The following is a 22,097-nucleotide window of genomic DNA, read 5'->3' as shown; positions in this document are numbered from 1 at the left end:
AGATCATCTGGTTCCAACCCCCATGCTGTGGGCAAGAACAGCTTCTACTAGACCAGGTTGGTCAAAGTCTTGTCCAACCTGGCTTTGAACACTTCCAGGGACAGGGCAGCTAATCTTTCTGGGCAACCTGTTCCAGCACCTCACCACTCTCATACTAAAAAATTTCTTCCTAATACCTAATTTAAAGCTACACTCTTTCAGTTTAAAGCCATACAGCTTGTCCTGTCACTACCTGTCCTTGTAAAAAGTTCCTCTCCAGATTTCTTGCAGGCCCCCCTTTAGATATTGGAAGGTTGCTGTAAGTTCTATTCTGTATTTCTAAGAGCAACCTTCCTTTCTTGTAAAAGAAATCTCCCACTCACAGGAACCTATGTTTGGCAAAAAAGTAGACGAGAGACCACTTTTTGGAGAAGGGAGCTTTTTGCTTCTACTCTAGGAGCAGTGAAGAACCCAGAGAACCCTATTGCCAGAGCCGTGCCTTCTGCTGTAGTTCCTGCTGGTTCAGGAAGCCTTTCTGCAGGCAACTAAACGAATAGCTTGGTCTTGACCAACTGAACTCTATGGGTAGCTACAGGGGTTTCTCACAGTCTGTAGTTACAGTAATATTAACACAGTGAAGCCTTATTCAAATTAGGTAAGTTCCTGTTCTCTCAAGACCCTGTAATTCACAATAACATGCAAGTCATTTTGGTATCCTGCGTGTACCATATGGAGTAATACCGGACAAGACAGTAATACTGGACAAGACAGTAGTGTATCAAGCTCCGAGTTTGATTCAAACTCGTGTTTTGAGTCAGCTGAGATGTTTCACATGAGGCATTTTCAATATGCAGCTCTGCCTGCTAATGAACAACAAAACTGCTCTGATGTCTTCTACCAGTCAAAAATCAGTTTTGTATTGACACATATTAATGTAGCACACCAAGGAACACAGTGTAAGGTTCAATCATTTGCAAGATACAGTGATTGATGTCTGTCAGTACTGCAAACATTAACATAGATTTTGAGTTTACGAACCCTTCAGTGTTAAAAAAAAAAGTAATTGTTTTTCCCTTTGCACAGGTAGGCAGATACTTGGTACTACCGGCTCCAATTGCTCATTAAATTCTTAAGTTAGATACTTCCAAAGATGTTACACCAGCAGTTACAATACATCCTTTAAAATTAAAAACAAGCTGGTGGTGTTTCCTAAGTGGCATAAACTGACCTACTACCATGCTGCTGCTGCCACCAAAAGGCCTAATCTCCTTGCTGTTCCCAAAAGCCCTGTGATCCATTTTTACAAACTCCTTTGTATCACCAGTGCTCATCTATTTTGTAAGCATCCAGAGAAGCAAGCTGATCTAGCTGAAGAATATCTTTAAAAGGTGGCAGGAACATAGCAACAAATTCACTTACGAAAAGAGCTAAAGGAAGTATTCTTTCTTGCTGCTAACAGCTTAGTGAGGTGAATAAGCCTTCAAACAGCCAAACACTGAGAAAGTATATAAAATCACAGAATCATAGAATAGTTAGGGTTGGAAAGGACCTTAAGATCATCTAGTGGTATCCCCCTTGCTATGGGCAGGGACACCGCACACTAAACCATCTCACCCAAGGCTCTGTCCAACCTGACCTTGAACACTGCCAGGGATGGAACATTCACAACTTCCTTGGGTAACCCATTCCAGTGCCTCACCACCCTTAAAGAATTTCTTCCTTATATCCAGTCTAAACTTCTCCTTTTTAAGTCTGAACCTGTTACCCCTTGTCCTATCACTACAGTCCCCAACAGAGTCCCTCCCCAGCATTCTTATAGGCCCCCTTCAGATACTGGAAGGCTGCTATGAGGTCTCCACGCAGCCTTCTCTTCTCCAGGCTGAACAGACCCAACTTTCTCAGCCTGTCTTCATACAGGAGGTGCTCCAGTCCCCTGATCATCCTCGTGGCCCTCCTCTGGACTTGTTCCAACAGTTCCATGTCCTTTTTATGTTGAGGACACCAGGACTGCACACAACATTCCAAGTGAGGCTTCACGAGAGCAGAGTAGAGGGGCAGGATCACCTCCTTTGACCTGCTGGTCACTCTCCTTTTGATGCAGCCCAGGATACGCTTGGCTTTCTGGGCTGCGAGCGCACACTGGCGGCTCATGTTCATTTTCTCATCGACCAGCACCCCCAAGTCCTTCTCTGCAGGGCTGCTCTGAATCTCTTCTCTGCCCAGCCTGTAGCCGTGCCTGGGATTGCTCCGACCCAGGTGTAGGACCTTGCACTTGGCATGGTTAAACTTCATAAGGCTGGCATCAGCCCACCTCACAAGCATGTCAAGGTCCCTCTGGATGGCATTCCTTCCCTCCAGTGTATCAACCAAACCACACAGCTTGGTGTCGTTGGCAAACTTGCTGAGGGTGCACTCAATCCCACTGTCCATGTCACCAACAAAGATGTTGAACAAGACCAGTCCCAACACCAATCCCTGAGGGACACCACTCGTTACTGGTCTCCAACTGGACATCGAGCCACAGACTACAACTCTTTGCATGCGGCCATCCAGCCAGTTCTTTATCCACTGAGTGGTCCATCTATCAAATTGATGTCTCTCCAATTTAGAAACAAAGATGTCATGCAGGACAGTGTGAAACGCTTTGCACAAATCCAGGTAGATGACGTCAACTGCTCTACCCCTGTCCATCAGTTCTGTAGCCCCATCATAGAAGGCCACCAGATTGGTCAGGCACGATTTTCCCTTAGTGAAGCCATGCTGGTTGTCACCAATCACCTTGTCCTTTTTCATGTGAGAAAGTGATTATCCCATGTCAGCAGCAATCTGTCTTCCCAGCATCCCATGAAACCTCACCCATCCATGGGTATCATTTCAAATATTGAAGAGACATCCCAAAACATGCAGCATCTCACACAAATACAGAGCAAAGGCAATGACTCTGGTTGAGAGGGAATGAATATAAAAAAGCAGTGTTGCAACTGCTTTCCTACCAAACTCAAGTGAAAAAAATGCATGGTAGTATTCAACTAACTTCTGCTTCTGGGAGAGCTGAGGAAGAAAACACTGCAGAAATGTGGTTCTGAAGCACAGGAAAGGAGGGGCACATTCCATGCCTATGGCTTTGAACAGACATTTCCTTCATAGCTATGCCTGAAGCTGCACTGCAACTGCAACGTGTGTATTAAAAATAATTGAGGAAAACTCAAGTATTTGGAAGTATGTAACAGTACCAGCACTTAATAGTGGTGCAAAAAGTAATTCTTACACAGTGTGAGGTATTCTAGCTGCATTCTTTCTACCTGAAGAACTAGCTTGGATAATGAGATTTATTTTCACAAAAACAACAATTTTAAAAGTTGCTGACTACTTCACTGTAGGGCCTTTCAGCAGCACTGTATCTAAACATCCATCTTAAAAGTCTCCATCTTAAAATAGCTTTATACATCACATCATATTAAAATGAAGGATTAAAAAAAAATAAATAAACAAAAAATAATAATCAAACAACCCCAAAAGAGGACTTCTGAAAGTCACTGTATCATATACAGGCAGCAAAGAGGAATAGGAAAGCAATGTGGACTACCTGGGTAATAACTAGAAACTAATTACTTGGGCTTAACTAAAAAAAAAAAAAAATAACTGTTAGAGCAGTTAAATCTGCCCCATGTAATTTTGCAGTTAGCCTAACACACATGCTCCTTAGCTGCAGCAATGAGACCTCTCTTTCTCAGCCATATTTAAAGACTGGTATCTGCTATAACCTAAAAAGCACTTGGCTCATATTTGCAAAGCTTTCTTCCACCACAAAGCCTAAATTTTTAAAATGATCCTTCCTGATACTCCAAGATCATTATTTATAATTCATAGAACCATACAACACCAGGTTGGAAGGTCCCTCAAGAATCGCTTGGTCCAACCTTTTTTGGCAAAGCATGACTTAAGACAAGATGTCCCAGCACCCTGTCCAGCTGAGTCTCAAAAGTGTCCAGCACTGGGGAATACACCACTTCCCAGGAGGGACAATTCCAATGGCTGATTGTTCTCATTGTGAAAAATTTTCCTCTTGTTCCAGCTGGAATCTCCCAGGAGTAACTTGAGCACATTACGCCATCTCTTTTCTATGTGACTCCCTATGAAAAAGGGAGTTTACACCTTCTTTGTAGTCACTCTTTAAATACTGGACATCAAGCCTGGATTCAACAGTAGCAGGGGGAGAAAAGAAACAGTATGAGAGCTTGCTCTATGAAAAATGCCTTTATTAAAAGGCCAGGTGAGATGGAGCTTTGACCAACCTGGTCTAGTAGAAGGTGTCCTTGCCCACAGCAGGGGAGTGGGAACCAGGTGATCTTTAAGGTCCCTTCCAACCCCAACCACTGCAACAACTCTATGAAAATTCACAGAATAAGGTGACACACCTAAGGTATGCCTCCTCCCCCCCCCCAGTTTTATGCCTTAAAATTCTCTCTTGAAGACAGAATTAGCTTGAAAGTTTTAATGTTTTCTGTCAAGTAAAAATATTTGAAATATTTTACATTTCAGAAGCTTTTTACTCAAGAATTTAAATAATTTCCGTACGCTGAAAAATTTACTTTCATTTCTGCATGAACAGTTCAAAGTCCTTTACACCCTGCTTGCAGAAAGTAGAAGTGAATATTACAAAGTGCTGCTCAACAAAAACACACTGATTTGCTTAGTAATGTGGCTAAAATACTTATCACACTCCTTTTTGACTGCCAACATTCAAATCAACCAAGGAGGCTCTCTCATAGCAGAACTGTAGTTTTATGACTGTTGGTGAGCAACAGAACATTATTTAACACAAATTATTGTTTCTGGTTTCACTACTGGATTTGCCAATAACTTGTTCTATTGCCTTATCTATTTTTCATAGAATCATAGAATAGTTAGGGTTGGAAAGGACCTTAAGATCATCTAGTTCCAACCCTGAACACCTCACATTAAACCATGTCACCCAAGGCTTTATCCAGCCTGGCCTTGAACACTGCCAGGGATGGAGCATTCACAATTTCCTTGGGCAACCCATTCCAGTGACTCATCACCCTTACAGTAAAGAATTTCCTCCTTATATCCAATGTAAACTTCCCCTTTTTAAGTTTTAACCTGTTACCCCTTGGTCCTATCACTACAGTCCCCAACAGAGTCCCTCCCCAGCATCCTTGTAGGCTCCCTCCAGACACTGGAAGGCTGCTCTGAGGTCTCCACGCAGCCTTCTCTTCTCCAGGCTGAACAGCCCCAACTTTCTCAGCCTGTCTTCATAAGGGAGGTGCTCCAGTCCCCCGATCATTCTTGTGGCCCTCGTTTTGGACTTGTTCCTACAGTTCCATGTCCTTTTTATATTGAGGACACCAGGACTGCACACGACATTCCAAGTGAGGCCTCACAAGAGCAGAGTAGAGGGGCAGGATCACCTCCTTTGACCTGCTGGCCATGCTCCTTTTGATGCAGCCCAGGATACAGTTGGCTTTCTGGGCTGTGAGCGCACACTGCCGGCTCATGTTTGTTCAGTTTTTTTCTCTTATCTACTTAAACAATGCGGTTTCCTGGGTAGCAAGTTTCCACAAAGTTCTGGAAGCACAAAGCCTGCAAGAACAGAGCTTTTGACAGTCCTGAGGTGCCACCACATTACAAATACTCCATGACATGGTAAAAGTCATAATCCACAAAAAGTACATCATTTCCTCAAAGCATTAGTAACAAAAGAATATAGGAACTGCAACTTTAGAAATCACTGATCTTGTACTTAGAATAACAGTTTCATTTGTATCCATCTTCAAGGTTCAAATAATAATTTTTAACTAATAGAAATGGCAGACATATTTGCATTGCATTATAGCTCTATATGGAGGTGAACAAAGACAAGCAACCCAGGACACAAGTTGCAATACTTCCACATTAGGAAAAGTTTCTGACCATGGAAGTAGTCAAATATTGCAACATGTTGCCTAGAGGAGCCTGTGCAGTCTCCATCCTTGGGAGATACCCAAAGCTGAAAGAGTAAGTCCTAAGCAACCTGATCTAAGTTGGCCTGCTTTGACAAAGCTGCATTCAAATTACCTCCAGAAATTTCTTCCAGCCTGTATGTCTCTCCAAATAGATGAAGTTATTATTTCCAGTTATAACAGTATACAGTATTTTTCCTCAGGTACTGTTGAACATTTCTATCATTTCACAAAGTGATTAAAATTCCTACTCTCTCCTTCAATCTCAAGGCCATTGATGCCTTTGTTTAAAAAAAAAATTAATTCCTACCTCAAGGAAACACACTATGATATGTCAGGATGTACATTAAAACCCTTAAATCTCGGTAGAACTGCTGTATTCAAAATCAGCTGTCACCCTGAGAAGCATTTCCAACTTCCTTATTTTTATTAGAGAATTTCCTCAAAATGTTATCAAAGTGTAAGTATTGAATTTAACCTCACTTTTGTAAAAGGAATTCCTTTCACACAACTTCTGTCACATTTCACTTGTGGAAAAAAAAGTTAACTTTCACAGCTTTATTATGCAGTAAATCAAACAGCAAATATGCTTGACTGTAACTGAGTTATTTCACATTTAAGTATTAAAGGTTTTTCAATCTTTCATTGGAACTTGCAACAGCATTTCCAGTTCCATATAGAATTTAAATATAAACAAGAACCAGAGAGCCCACAAGCTCCTCCTGCTAGACACACTTGCAAAGCTGCACTTTCAAATATAAAACAAAGTGCATACTGATGAAATACAATGAAAGAACATTAAGGACACTTGCAAAACTTTACCTTATAGGTTACAGTGCAATTATAACCAGAAAAGGCTTTTTAAATCCTACTTCTACTCCAACACATTCTGCTTCTAGTCATATATGGTCTCAAAGTCTCACTCAGGGCAGTTCTAGAGATCAGAATTTGAGATTTTTCAAAAATGAATGATTTTGAGAACATGCACTGCTTTAAAACATGTAGAGATATTTAAAAAGGCTTGGTTGTTTTGTTTGGTTGTTTGGGTTTTTTGGGGGGTGTTTGTTTGGGGGGGGTTGGTGGAGTTTTTTTTGTTTTGTTTGGGGTTTTTTTTTGTGTTTGGTTCAAAGAAAATCAGCTAATGCTTCCAAAGCAGAAAAAAGGTTTGTTTGCATTAAGGAAGCACCCGAACCTCCCACACCGGTGAGCTTGTACATGCAAGTGTGATCTCCTGTCAATGCATTACATGTTAAAGACAAAGTTACACACATAAGAGAATACATTTCCCTGGCATAGACTTTTCATTTCAAAACAGTGACTAAAGAAACAATTGTTCTTTAAACAATGTGTCAAAACTACACTGCAGAGTTTGTTGGTGTAAGACATCCACCTTTATTACTTTGATTTGTAGGTTTTGACATGTAATTCAAGAAGTTACAAAGTTCCCCAGTGCACCAGGAAATACCTGGAAGCAGTGTTGGCTCATTTTCACAAATGGGACTGCTTCCTCATCAGGAGAGAAGTTTTGCTCTAATTGCAGTAAGCTTTGTAATTAGCAAGACCTACTGTTAAATCCCACCTTCCTGAACAAGTGGAACTACCAAAAGATAACCTTACTGAAAAAAGATGTGGTCCCTTTCTTACCTTTTTTTTAAAAGATAATGTTTGACAATTCCCATAATCATAGGCTCAGCATCTGAAAGAATGCAAGAGCTAATTTTGCATTAAAAGAGAGAGATGTGTTATCTTTTCCTACAAGGATTCTCTCCTTTCCTCCCTGAAGGCATCCCAATTTTCTCAGGCTTTATTTTGATATCAACACAGCTATTTAACTCCTATGCACCAAAACCCCACGGCAGAACACTGGTTTTAGGATTTAAATAGTTTTACTCCTGTTTTGCATTTGCACTGCTGTTTGTTAATTAATATTTACGTTAATAAATGCAACTTTTACAGCAAAATCAGTACCTTCCGCTAATCACTGCCTAAGTTCATGTAGATAAATTGCAGCTTTTATATTCACACTAATACACTTATTAAATACATTTTTACATATGCTTATTACTTTGACACAGCCATAGGTAGGAAAACAATTTCTACAGAAACTTGAATAAAATTAAACTGCAAATAATGATTACTAGACTTTAACTACTTCAAATATGCTGGATAAATAAATAGGTTTTGCATGCAAAACTTAGGGAAGATGCACTACCATAGGGAAGCGCACAGAAGCAATGACTTCCCATTGCTATCTCCCATGAGAATTCAGGGCCTCAAGATTTCCACCTCTCACACCTCATTTTTATGTACAGGCTGAAGCAAACAATCTTATGTTATTCCACCTATTTAAAAGCTTCTGAACTTTCAGTGACCTACATTAACAAAGTGACTATGGAACAATGTATCTCACAAAAGCTGGTTTTAGCACTAGAAAAGCCCTGGTACTGAATGCTAAATCCAGTAACTTTCACTGGCAATGGCCCAACTTTGTATCTTTGGATGTATACAAATCTTAACACCATAATTACTACAAATAGCTCTCAGGGTTTTTTTAAAAAGAGCTTTTATAAATATATGCTCATGCTGTCATCACTGAAAGATATGCAAAGTTTCAAAAATCTCAAGCTAAAATGTGAATCTAAGGAACAAGACTGGGTTCTAAATCAGTTATGCAACCTTGCATATTGAAACCACCTTCTTTCTGGCAACTGGCTCTTCTCCTTCCTTGGTTTTAAAGCTTCTTTACCCAAACTGCAACCCTCTGCCGCTATTCCAGTTCATGCCTTTTCTGTACTCTCAATTATGCTAAACACTGCAAGTTTTAAACCTGAATTACGTTAGAGCTAAATACAGCCATTCCAAACTGACTACTAGATAGCAACAGGAAGGCATAGCTGCTATAAATGGAATTGCTTACTGCCTTTGCAACACTTAAATCTATTGACTATACACAAATCAAGATGTGAATTGAAAACCTTTCAGAACTTGTATCACTGCACCATTTATCTCCTACTTATTTATGCTTTTACAGCAGTATTATTACTTTGAAAAAAAAAAAAAATTTATTTGCTCACCTTCTTTCCTTCTTGAATTTCTGCAGGTTTAACCAGTGTCCCAGTTATGCAAAACTACCCACATCTGAAATTACCTACAAAACTATACCACCACCTCAATCAGTCCTCAATACTATCAGTTCCATGGGAGTTTCATGGGAGAAAAGTATATGAAGGAGCAATGTGATTTATCCCCTGTGAAAGTTAAATGTAAGAGTAAATGCAAACATTATTTATAGTCCCAACCAGGTGGGTGAGAAGGGAATGCTTTTCAAATGCTATCCAGCTTTTTTTTTTTTTAGCTATGTTTGAGACATTTTTAAAGTAAAGTGATAGCACAATTTAAACTTATAAAAATTAAAATCTTAAGGCATCAGAAGATCTGCATAGATATTTGCCTGCTTTTCCAAGAGTTTGCAGTGCTACCCATCTTTGCTTTATTAGCCAATAAAATATACTGCTAGGCTTGGAAAATTCCACTCATATGGGACAATCAATTTTATATGGGACTGAAGCAAATAAAAGAATCAATTTAAATTTACAATGGAAGAGTGCTGATTCTATTCACTTATACCAAGGCAGGAAGCCTCTAAAAGGTCTGGGAGAAAAGAAAAACTGGAATTAATGGACAGAAGAAAGTTCAAAACTTAATTCCATCAGTCACAAAAGCACAGGCAAAGCATCCCAGATCATACAGAGGCAAGATATAGCTGTGATTCTACCTTTTATTATTTGACAGGACAAATAAACAGGGCACAAAATGAAACATAGGAGGTGCCCACTGTGCATCAGGGGACACTTTTTTACTGCAAGGGTGACCAAGCACTGGCACAGATTGCTCAGGAAGGTTGTGGAGTCTCCATCCCTGGAGATTTCCAAAAGCCATCTGATTGCCCAGGAAGGTTGTGGAATCTCCATCCCTGGAGATTTCCAAAAGCCATCTGCACATAGTCCTGGGCAGCCTGTTCTAGATGACCCTGACTGAGCAGGGGACTTGGGCAAAATAAACTCCAGAAGTTCCTTCTACCCTCAACCATTCAGTGATGCCAAGATAACTTGTAATCTAAGTATTTTCACTCATACTATCCAGGAACAACACACTGGATTTTTGTTGCTTGTATTTTCTATACAGGGCTAAGAATCATGGATTACCACATATACTTCTCGACTACCTGACATACTAACAGAGAGGTGTTGTATGAATACGAGTTAAGCAGAGGAGGGCACAGGCCTAAAGCCTCTTGGAAAAAAGACAATGAGATCCTGGTGGTATGCATCTTGGCATATCAGTCCATCTCTAGCTCTGAAATGGGGTCCTCTTAACCTCAAACCTGCAGAAAAAACTGCTTTATTGTAATCCCTGAGACTTATGAAACATTCTTCTAACTTCAAAGAAGTTAGAAACATCATTTATCAATGTCTCCTACATTTAAGTCATCTCACAGCTTCCACAGTGATGAAACCCTACATCTTTGAAGTAAAAAATGAATAATACTGTGTGTTACATAAAGACATGACAGCACACCAGCACCATGTACACACACCACCACACCCTAGCTCTGAAACAAGCAGCTGTCATGGAGCTGGATCCAACAGAGGAAGACCAAAAAACACTGATAACTGAGGTCTTACCAAACACCCTGCTCCTTGTGTAATTTTTTTCCTGGAAAAAAATTTGTCTCAGATTTAAGACGTTTCCAACTGGCATAAAAAGAGATTACACGCAAATCTCGTTACTTCTGACCCTCTGCTCCTTGACCTTACACTTCCCCAGTTACTGTCTCTTAATAGGAAGTAAAACAGCCCTCCTCATCCCCACGCCTCCCCTCCTCCCCTAAACCTCCCGCATCCCACCCACTCCCGGACCCTGCGGGGTGAACCGCGAGGAGATGGCCAGGGCCGGCCCTGCTCCGGCGCCAGCGCCGCGGCGCGGAGCCCCTCTAAGGGGAGGGCCGTGCTGGTGCTGCGGAGCGGCCAGCTCGCACGGGCACGGCGCCTCGAAAACGGGAAGTGGCTGTGGGGGAAGCGAAGGCGAGAGTCCTTCCGCGCCCCTTCTCTCTCTCCTCGCCGCCACACACCAGGCGGCACGCACCGGCCGTGAGCAGCGGCAGCGGGGAGCCGGCAGATAAGGGCCACCGCCTTTACCGGGCACCGGGCCCCGCCCCGCGTAGGGCCCGCACCGTACAAGGAGCGGCGAGAGATGCGCCCGGGCCAGCCCTCCCCGCTGCCTCCCCGCCGACCCTCTGCCCGCCCCCCCTCACTGACAGGCCCGAGCGCGCGGCGACGGTAAACACACGAACCGCAGGGCGAGCGGCGGGCTGGCCCCACGGCCTTCCGGCTCAGCGGCCCGGGGGGACAGAGAGGCGACATCGGTGCAACATCCCCACCCAACCCTACCTTCTCCTCATCGGACAACTGCTCCTCCAGGTCCGCCATCTTCCCGTCTGCCTCCGCCCGCCACCCCCAGCTCCTCCTCACAGGCAGGAAGGGCGGGGCGCTCAGCACCACTGGCCGGGGAGGGGGCACCTCTGCGCATGCGCAAGGTGGGGGGTGTCGCGCTGTGAGGCGTGGGAGAGTGGTGGCGGGTGAGGGGCGGAGCCTTCCCGCCCGTGCCCGTGCCCGTGCCCGTGCCCGTGCCCGTGCCCGTGCCCGTGCCCGTGCCCGTGCCCGTGCGCTGGTGCTTGTCGCGGCGGTTGCCCGGGGGAAGCGGGGGTCCCAGCCGGTGGCTGGGTGTCGCGGGAGGAGCAGGGCGGCAGGGCCTGAAGTGCCCCTCAGGTCGCCTGCGGATGAGCCGTAGGGGTTACCATCTGTGTTTTAGTAGCGAAATCGGGCATTAAGATCACCGGAGGGCTGAGCAGACAGTTAAAACCGGCCCGTTGCCACACACCCCTTAGCCGCATGCTCCGTGCGGGTCAGTGCCGTACGGCTGGAGTGATGGAGGAGCCTCTGGAAAAGTTTGCTTTGGCACCAGCAAGGGAGACCAAGGAAACAGATTGTGTGAAATGATTTGTACTGTAGGAGGTTGGACATGGAAAAAGAACGTGGTCCCTGGGAAGAAATGCAGAAATAGATTGGAAATTTCACAGAATCAGCTAGGTTGGAAAAGACCTTTGAGATCATAGTCCAACCTTTATCACAGGACTGACAAGTCCACCACTGAACCATGTCACTGAGTGCCTCATCCACACGGGTTTTGAACACTTCCACTTCCCTGGGCAGCCTGTTCCAATGCCTGAGCACCTTGGTGAAGACATTTTTCCTAATATCCAATCTAAACCTCCCCTGGCATAGCTTGAGGCTGTTGCATCTTGTCCTGTTACGTGTAAACTGGGAGAAGAGACCAGCCCCCTCCTGGCTCCATCCTTTCAGGTGGCTGTAGAGAGCAAAAAGGCCCCCCTGAGCCTTCTCCAGACTAAAGAACCCCAGTTCCATTAGCCGTTCCTCATCAGTCTTGTGTTCCAGACCTTTCAGCAGGCTTGTTGCCCTTCTAGGGACCTGTTCCAGCACCTCAATGCCTCTCTTGTAATGAGGGGCCCAGAACTTGTAACCATAACAGTAAGAAAATATGAAGAGCATCTTCTAGCCATGTGACACTGCAGGGAGCAGAGGAGCATTTGAGATGATGGCTTGCAAGGGTCACTGGAAGAAGATAAAATAGACATTTTGTGGGAAGCTGTAAGAGGAGAGACAATATTTGTGTGGCTCATACCATGTGGGTTTGAGGCTAGTGAAATTCTGTGTCCTCTTCTAGCAGTGATCTAGGGGCAGATGCTCAGGGTGTGGTGTGATAACAAGGCTGTACATGTTGGCACTTCCCAGGAAGTGCTCCTCCCTTCCAGCCAGCTATGACACACAAGATGGTCATCCTCCCCAGTGGCTTCATCCTAACGTGGATTGTTGAACTGTTCTTCAAGGATCAGGTAGACAGTGGGAAGTTTTCTTTTTGTCCAGGAGCTAAGTCAGACTAAGAAATTGGAAAAACAGGAGAAGCTGCTTTGGTCTGACAACAGTGATAGAGTCGCAGGCTCTGCTGTGCTGCAGGAGGTGAAAAACTGAAGAGGTCTAAAAAGGAACTAGAAAGAAAAGTCAGATGACTTAATCCTTTCTGTTCCTTGGTGTCCTGGGTTCAGCAGTAGCAGTCGTTTTTCTCCTTCTTAGTAGCTGGTGCAGTGCTGTGGTTTTGACTTTCAGCCTGGGAACAGCACTGATAACAGAATCACAGAATCACAGAATCCCAAGGGTTGGAAGGGACCTCAAAAGATCATCTAGTCCAACCCCCCTGCAAGAGCAGGGTAACCTACAGTACATCACACAGGAACTTGTCCAGGCGGGCCTTGAATATCTCCAGTGTAGGAGACTCCACAACCCCCCTGGGCAACCTGTTCCAGTGCTCTGTCACTCTTACAGTAAAGAAGTTCTTCCTGATGTTAACGTGGAACTTCCTATGTTCCAGTTTACACCCATTGCCCCTTGTCCTATCACTGGATATCACTGAAAAAAGCCTAGCTCCATCATCCTGACACCTACCCTTTACATATTTGTAAACATTGATGAGGTCACCCCTCAGTCTCTTCTTCTCCAAGCTAAAGAGACCCAGCTCCCTCAGCCGCTCCTCATAAGGGAGAAATAACACCAATGTTTTTAGTTGTTGCTAAGTCATGTTTAGTCTGACCAAGGACTTTGTGAGTCTCATGCTCTGCCAGGAGGAGGGGAAGCCAGGAGGAAGCAGAGACAGGACACCTAACCCAAACTAACCAAAGAGGTATTCCATACCACAGCACGGCATGCCCAGGATGTAGAACTGGGGACAGTTACCTGGAAGGGCTAGATTACTGCCAGGGTCAGGCTGGGTATCGGTCGGTGGGTGGTGAGCGGTTGTATTCTCTTCCCTTGTTATTTCCCTTCTCATCATTATCATTGGTGATAGCAGTAGTAGTTTGTGTTATACCTTAGTTACTGGACTGTTCTTATCTCAAGCCGTGGGAGTTACATTATTTCAATTCTCCTCCCCATCCCTCCGGGAGTGGGGGGGAAGAAGGGGGAGGAGTGAGAAAGAGACTGTGTGGCTGACTGAGTTTAAACCATGACACTTGGTCAAAAGCAGAACATTGGAAATACTGTTGTTAGCAAAGTAGAGTGTTGGGTTTTGTGAAAACACTAGGATAAAGTATGAATAAAATTGGATGTCTGTAGGCTGCATCTCATTAAAATGGGTGCTGAATTTGTGGATGATACAAGAGCAAGAGCAGCTGAGAGAACAAAATAAATATCCTCATTCCATGTTCTAAAAAAGGATGTCACTAAAGCCTAATGAAGTAAATCCAAACGTTACGTTGTTTGTAAGGGTTGCATCAATCTTACATCTTTAAGTTTACTTCATATCAATGTTAGGAAATTCAAATACGTACGACAACTTGGAGCTTGAGAAAGATTGTATGATTAATATAGCAAAGCTAGTGGGTAGAGTCTCTTACGATGTTGAAATTGATGGTTGGACCTTGTTCTTTTGGGATAGCAAAGGTGTATTATGCCAGAGCGGCCATGAGCTGTTTCAAAGTCAGAGAAGTTTCTGAAGAATAAGAAATTAATTATTTATAAATTAAAGTTCTAATTCATTAAATGAAATACTGTCTGATCTTGTTGAAAAGTTGAATTTCTTAACAGTCTGTTCTAATGTGTGGAAAGAATAAAGTGTTTATTGTTACTTCAGACTGAAGGAAGTATGGTGGAGGAATTATAACCTGATAACTCTTTGGTAACATTTAAAAAACACATTTTCTTCATGTCCGTCACAGTGTACTTCACCCCAGTTATGATGGACAAGGAAAAGCTGCTCATTGACTAGAAAATCACGGGTGTCAAGATACATCAAAGTCGTTAGTGGTTACATACATACCATGGTTAGTGGTATAAATTTAGCCAGCTTCTAGTCAAAGGATCTTGTTATGCCATAGAGTTCATCTACATCTATGCCTTTGCAGGAGTTTTTGTACACAATGATTAATGCTGTCACATGCAATGTAGCAAAATATCATTCATATCTGCAGAATTCTTCAAGGCTATCATTCTAGGTACCCTAACAGGACTGTTGAATGGAAATCAAGGGAAGTGATACAGCACAATAAGTCATTACAGTCAAATGGATCCGTGGAAATTACGATGCCACTGAAAATCAGTATATGAACAAAGGATGAAAATGAAAAAAAAAATCAAAATGAATGAATGTACAAGTTGGTCAATAGGACCAATTCGGAGAAGTCCCATTGTCTACAAGTATTTAAAATAACTGTAGCCGTAGAGGATAAAGATCGTAGACAATAGCTTATTCATATCAGGAATAAAATAAAGGACAACCAAACCTAATGTTTGATAGACCGTTGCTAGATGCAAAATGGCAAAGTGTAGAGTGGAAGGGGTACATCTAAAGGACATTTGGCTTTGGAAGATCACACATGTATTATTTGGGCTCAAAAGTAGTCTGTAGCAGGGAAAAGCATTGCCCAACATTCAGTTTCATGCAACAGGACTTTATAGGTTCCACCCACGAGTGTCAACAGTAGCTAGCTGAGGAGGTCTCTGTTAATTTTTAACACACTTTGGGATATACCAGCTAGGGGATGTTGCTGAGGATGTTGCTTTATTTAGTACATAATAAGAGGATAACTCAAAAAGGTAGATCTTAGCAGATAAACATGAATTGTTTTCTTAGAAGTTAATATATCTATCTGTTGTTTGTACTGTGTTTACACCAGTTTTTTTTCTGTAAATTCGCTGAAATTAGAATGATGAAGTGAATGATTCAGAGGAGGACTGTGCAGTCATCGTAGACACTCATGGGAACCTTCTGCATAGTATGCTGGCAGGTGCTTTACTGTGACCTTAGGACTTGCTGGGAAATGAATAATCACACAGAAATAAGTATTGCTCTTGCCTTGTGACTCAATGTTTTGGAGCGCTTGTATGTCTTTTCAGGAAGAATATAGAAATTTCAGAGGAAATTTAAAGAAGGACTAAAAATAATCCTGAAGAGGCAGAAGAAATTTCAGGATGTGAGCTTAAGGATGTTAAGATTAAGAAGGGATTTAGGAAAAAAAGTGATACCTAAGTTAGTCTGGAATTTGTGTGCATCTTATCTGAAGTCATACATCATTATTTTCTGTTTTAAATTGAATGCATCCAATTTGCAGCCAGTGAATATTCTCATGCTATGAAATTCACCCACATTAGCAGTCCTTTTCATGTGCCAGTATCTCTACACATTGATCAGAGGTTAATTTGCACTACAATCACATACAGTAAAGCAAAACTTACTGTTGCTAACCAGCTAGCTCATGTCTTAGTAGATGTCTAGGCCCGCTACATGAAGCTTACTGTAGGCTGGCACATCTGTCTGATGAGCAGTGTGTGGTTTACTGATGCACTGAGAGAAAAACAAATGAATAATAATAATAAAGAAAGCGGCTATTGTGTTCTACTTAATCTCAGACATGATAGAGGTACCAATCAAGTATCTCACTGTTTTGCTGCACTGCTGCTGTAATTTCTTTCTGTACTGACTCTGTAGGGCCAGACCCCTGGCCCTTGAGTAGCACTGGGAGGAAGGGCAGGGCATAGCAATCCCTCCTGCAAGGTCTTCCTGCAGGGCTTTCGGAATGGTTTGAGAGAAGTGTTGTTTCTATGCTAAAGCCATTGTGAAGACTGGTGGGGAGGCAGTGTGACATGGGGCTTAGCACAGTCCTCTGTCCTTCTGCACTGGCCCAAAGATTGAAATAATACAGAAAAAAAGAATTTACATTTTTATTCTTCTTATTTGAGACAGGTGATTGACGTTTGACCTGTTGCAAATGGAGAGGAGGACAAGTTTAAATGACATGTATATTTGCTCAGAGAGCAATTTGATGAGAGGTATATTTGGTGCCTACGTGTTTAATCTGGTGGATATACTATGCTCTGTTTCCTAGGACAAAGGTAGATTCTGGCCAAGCCCTGGGCCCTGCTTAGATGGTGCTCCTGGCAATGAAACAAGAGGAGTGCCAGAAAGGTGTAGTGGGCTATGTCTCTTCTGCTGGCTCCTTTCTGTGGGAAGCATCTTCCTGTGTCATGGCACTTGGTAGAAATCCTCACATTCCTGTGAGATTGGTGGGTAAAATACTCTTGTCCTGGAGACTCCCAAATATATGTCAGATCTTAGGGCCTTGGGAATCACCTGCCAATTTGTGTCCATATTTTGGGGGAGTCGGTGTTCACAAAGCTCACAATTTGCTCTTTGCACCTTACAGAGCCTTCGTGGCAAAACCAATTTGGTTTGTTGTAGAGAAGTTGAATGTTGAATCCTTACAACAGTGTTGAAAAGAAGGCTGTGACAGGAATAAAACTGTGATGAAGTGCAACTGTAGAGCAAACCTGAGACTGAGCTTCCTTCTTAGATAACATGTAGAATCTCTCAGGTCACAACAGGCATTCAAGAGAATGACTTAGTAACTCTTCACCTACTGTGGAGGTCCCATTTAAAGTCACAGAACAGCCGAAGCTGGAAGGGGCCTTGAAAGATCATCTGGTCCCTTTGATGGGAAGGGGAGCATAGGTGAGATTATCTAGCACCCTGTTCAATTGCATCTTGAAAACCCCCCTCCCTCACAGTGATGGGTACTCTACCACTTTCCTAGGGAGGTTATTACAGTTAGTGATTGTTCTCACTGTAAAAAATATCTTTCTTATATCAAGATTTTTGTTCATACCTTAGAATTTACTGTCCTTTGGCTTCCTTTTTCCTCAAGTTCATGGTCTTGCTTACTGTGACATTTTTAAGATTGTCACAACATTCTTTATGCTTCACAACCATAACACTTTTACAAGTTTTATTAATTTTGCATCATATTCTGTGTTTTTCACAGAGACTATGCAATTCATAATTCTTTAGATGACAAACTCAGTATTTAGAGTGGATTTTTTTTGGCCAGTTTTAGGGGCCAATTTACCATATTTACCCTAGAAGCTCTTTCTAGGTTATTTTTAGGATTGCATTTAGATCTTATCCAGGCTTACTCTGTGCCTTTCTCCTCTGTTTCTATTCCTGGGAGTTTTCTCAGCTTCTTTCTCGAGCCCGTCCCCTCCAAGAATAGTCAGCTATATATTTTACCTTATGTAATTCAAATTCAAAGTCTTGTATTTGTCTTTCTTTTGACTTGTACCTATGTTTTAGGAATTAGATACCTATGTTGTTTCTTAGATTTATCTTAAAATGCAGGTCAGTAGTTTGCTTCACTGGTTGCAACAAGGCATATGTATAAATTCTCATATAAATATATAAACTCATATAAGTTGGGGTACTTCAAGGCAGATACAGTCTTTCAAGAATTAAGAGTGGGATTATTTATTTGTGATACTGAATTTTTATTCAAGGATGGGAATGTGCAAAAGTGGGGTGAAAAAGCGCAGGTGTTGAGCATTTTAGAGCGAGGCAACAAAAGAGAGGAAATACACTTAAGTCTTGCTGGCTGCTGTTGTTGTTCCAGTAGAGTTAAGGAAGCTGCAAGGTCTTTGAAGGCAACAGGCAATAGTGCAGTAGTATCTGCAAAGAGCTGAAGGCAACAAGGTGATAATGATGAAGTGCTGCATACCTAAACTATCTGCTTTTAGGTTCTAGGCTGTCCCAAGCTATCTTTTGGAATGAGCAATGCTTTTATAATCAAAATTCTGTACAGATTTTCAGAGGTGAAAAGAAATTATGTTCTACTGATTCTGAAACCTGTAATTTTAATACATGGAGTATGTGTCAGTAGGTTCCTGTTAACATGTTTGTTATCTTTGCTGTCTTAGCATGTTAGCCATTTAAAAGCCACAGCATTGGCTTTTAAAATGTTGTCTCTACATGCCAACTTCTTTTCTTCACCTGTACTTTGACTTTTTGAGTGTATTGTTTGCTAAGGTTGTCAGCCTTGCAAAAGCACTTCATCCAAAATTTCCTGATGAAAGAATCCCGATTTCCTTCTGAACTGTAAAACGAAGTAGTGTCAAGGAAAGAAAATTAGTCACTGCTTAGAAAACATCTTTCATTACACAGTATCTTCTCTTGGTGCCAATTTGTTTAATTCTGATGCGACATAAGGAACAACAGTGTAGTAAAAGTGATTCCTAAAAGTATTCTTGAAGTTAGCAGTGCATGATGGAGTGCAAGTACTGAGCAATTTTAGGGGTTTAAATTACAGCACCAAGGTTTTCAGGAAAAATAGAACAACTACAAAAGTTTTCTCTAGCATTGTTTACAGTGTCTGTGGAAAGGTTGTTAACATGAATATTAGTCTGTGCTACAGTGATAAATATTTTAGTAATAAATATCATAGTCATGTGCTGTGACAGTGCTTTGGAAAGAAGAGTGCTAGCTTGTCTATTTTACAGCCTGCTTTTCAAAGATAAATAAATTTGCTAGAGACAGGTATAGCTGGAGGGATTCTAAGACAGCATTTATGAATTGCAAAGTGTTCAAAGAATAATCAGAGACTGGAAAACGTGAGCAATACAGTTTATCAGCAAAAAGCTTTAAGATTTGTAAGTACTTAGGGAGATCAGAAAGTTATTAATAGGATGTTTTGATGTATTAGGATACTACAGGATTCATGGTCAGAAGTTAAAACAGGACAAATTCAGCTAAAAATAAACTCAGTATTAATAAATAAACTTAGTATTAATTGGCAGTGTAGTTGACTACTGGAACTATTTAACCAAGGCAACACTGGCACTAGCAATTTTAGTGTAAGGATTGACCATTTTTCTACAAGATATATTCTGCAGTTCAGCAAGGACTTAACGAGTCTTGTAGCCTGTGTTGCAGCAGAAGGTATCCAGGAAGATCCTGAAGCAATCCTCTCTGACACTGTATGGCACAATTCTCTGGGTACTTACCCTGTTCAGCAACTGATGGGGAGAAACTCAAGTGAGAACAAAAGTGGCTCCATGGAAGAGCCAAAGAAGACATCTGAGTATAGTTGGAACATAGTAAGGAGCTGGATCCAGCAAGAATGGACTACAGAAAGGGATCTGGCTTTTAAAAGGTGCAAAGAAGATGTACCAAGGAAATTACTGAGGTTAGGGTGTCTATTAATGAAACAAGGAACACCAGGGTCAAATTGAAGGTGTGTAAAAAAGTAGAGTATTGAAATGGGTTTATTTGGGGAGTATTTTTTACACTTAACATACAAACACCTGAGTCTCACCTGAGGACCCTCGGCTCCCATTACATCAACTGGGAGAAATAAGCACTCCAAGGGTGAGATTCATCTGACCTAGTTAAGACATCTGTCTTAGAATAAGATTATTGGCTATAATGAGGTGGCTAGTTCAGATCCAGCTGTCTAAATATTAGGTGCCTGTGTTATGACAGCCAAATCCCCTTTCAGTGTTAGAAGATCAAAGGGCAAGAAGGTGATGAACCAAGGAAGGGGAACAAGAGCTAAGGGAAAACCACAAGGGACAGCTGGAGTTACAAGGCTAAGGGAAGGGAGAAAGGACTATACTTGTAATTCAGCATTGCTCCGTGCTCCTCAGGAATCTGTAGCTGAGGAGGTAAATTACACACTTACCCACAATGGCCTTTGTACCAAGAGGTACAGTACTGTATTTCCGTACTGCCTTTACTGCAGCTCCTACTCAGACATCAGGAATGCTCTATCAATAGCTATTGCTAATACAGAGATAGAGCAGGATTAGGGTTAACAAAGGGAGAGAACAGGATTGGGATTAGGAGGTGTGGGGAGAAGCAAAGTGTAAGGGTTCTGCACCCTGTAATGGCTGAAGAGGGATTTTAAGATAACTGTGTACCTTACAATAGTTCGGAGACTTCTCCAATATGAACAAGTACAGCTGTTCTCTAGTGTACGTCATTCATTGGCCTTTGCTCCGTACTGGGGTAGATTGAGAAGGCAGGACCAGGAGAAAGCTGAAATGGTGCTAGGAGAAAGAAAATAAAATTGAGGTAAGAAAAGGAGCTGGAACGTTGCTCTCCCCAGCCATTAACTTGTTAAAAGAATAAAGCATTAACTCACAGGAATAGAGCAGCCAGCTGATTTTGAAAAGCTTCATGAGAAAACACAAAAATTACTTTCCTTCCCTCTCACTGAGCCTGGTTCCTGTTTATATTTTTAGTTATTCCTTTATGAAAAAGGAAAGTAGGCTTCTAGCTGGATTTATTTGTTTTCATTTTAAAGGAGACATTGTTTGGCAATTGTATTTTTCAACAGGAAATGGCAAATGTGCTGATTTGTTTAATGAAGTTGAGATTCACTGGAGGAGTCCAAATTTCTTTTTCTTTTACTCTCTGTATAACTGAATGTGTTAGAAAGATAAAATCTCAATAAAGGTAAACCATGCAAGCAGACGTGATGGAAGGGCTGAGAATTTTTGTGCCTTTGTAGAGAAAAATGCCTCAGAGCCAGTGGTTCTTCATACTGCTTAACGGTGGTGTGGAGAAGAAATAGTAGGAAGAGGAGCTGGAATTTTGATGTAAAGCAAAGTAATTTTACTTTTGATTGTTTGGCCCCTGAATGATGCACAAAATTAGTACTTGAGTATACTTGCTTCTGACTTCAGTAACAGTCCTGAACTCCTAAATATCTGTGAAAATTAGGACAGTGTCTGAGTGTTGATGTGTGAATGTAACTTCAGTCATCTACTTTTGAAAGAGTTACTGTTTTGTGTATTGATAAGATGACATCCATCTATTAAGAGAGGGTTTTTTTACTTAATTTATTCTGCACTGCTTAACGGAGGATTGGTGCAGATGGTGGTACTATTTGCCTATAGTAGTCAGAGCTCACCTGTGGCTTTGTGGAGTGCAAGATCTGCTTCCTTGGGAGATCTGTTATTTCTTATCTCTGCATAGGGATGCAGTGAAACCACTCAGATGTAAAAGGAACTGACACATTAACCTTACCATTTTCCTTTAGCCAATGTAGTCCTATGTATGGCTATAATAATTGCATTGTTCTCAATTTTCTGGTGCTCTAGAAATTAGTAAATCTCTGCCTGACTACAAGAGAGCCAAGATTTGAGCCACCTGGATTCTGAAGTTGATGATAACCATGGGCCTTTTCAGGTTAAGAGTAAA

At 41.9% G+C, this 22,097-nt stretch overlaps 1 protein-coding gene across 1 annotated transcript in view; it reads right to left on the bottom strand.

Annotated features, from left to right (window-relative positions):
• CAPZA2 (capping actin protein of muscle Z-line subunit alpha 2) overlaps positions 1 to 11,499 on the bottom strand; it is a 35,444-nt gene extending 23,945 nt beyond the window's left edge. The window contains exon 1 of the mRNA XM_065699683.1: positions 11,393 to 11,499. Coding sequence (XP_065555755.1) covers positions 11,393 to 11,431 — 39 coding nt within the window. The 5' untranslated portion in view covers positions 11,432 to 11,499. The remainder of the gene's footprint in view (positions 1 to 11,392) is intronic.
• Between the last annotated feature and the right edge of the window lie 10,598 nt (positions 11,500 to 22,097).

Source organism: Lathamus discolor, chromosome 1 (genome assembly GCF_037157495.1).
Source record: "Lathamus discolor isolate bLatDis1 chromosome 1, bLatDis1.hap1, whole genome shotgun sequence".
Taxonomy (NCBI): Eukaryota; Metazoa; Chordata; class Aves; order Psittaciformes; family Psittacidae; genus Lathamus; species Lathamus discolor.
The sequence above is the reverse complement of the archived record's forward strand: the minus strand, read 5'-3'. Positions and strand labels throughout refer to the sequence as shown.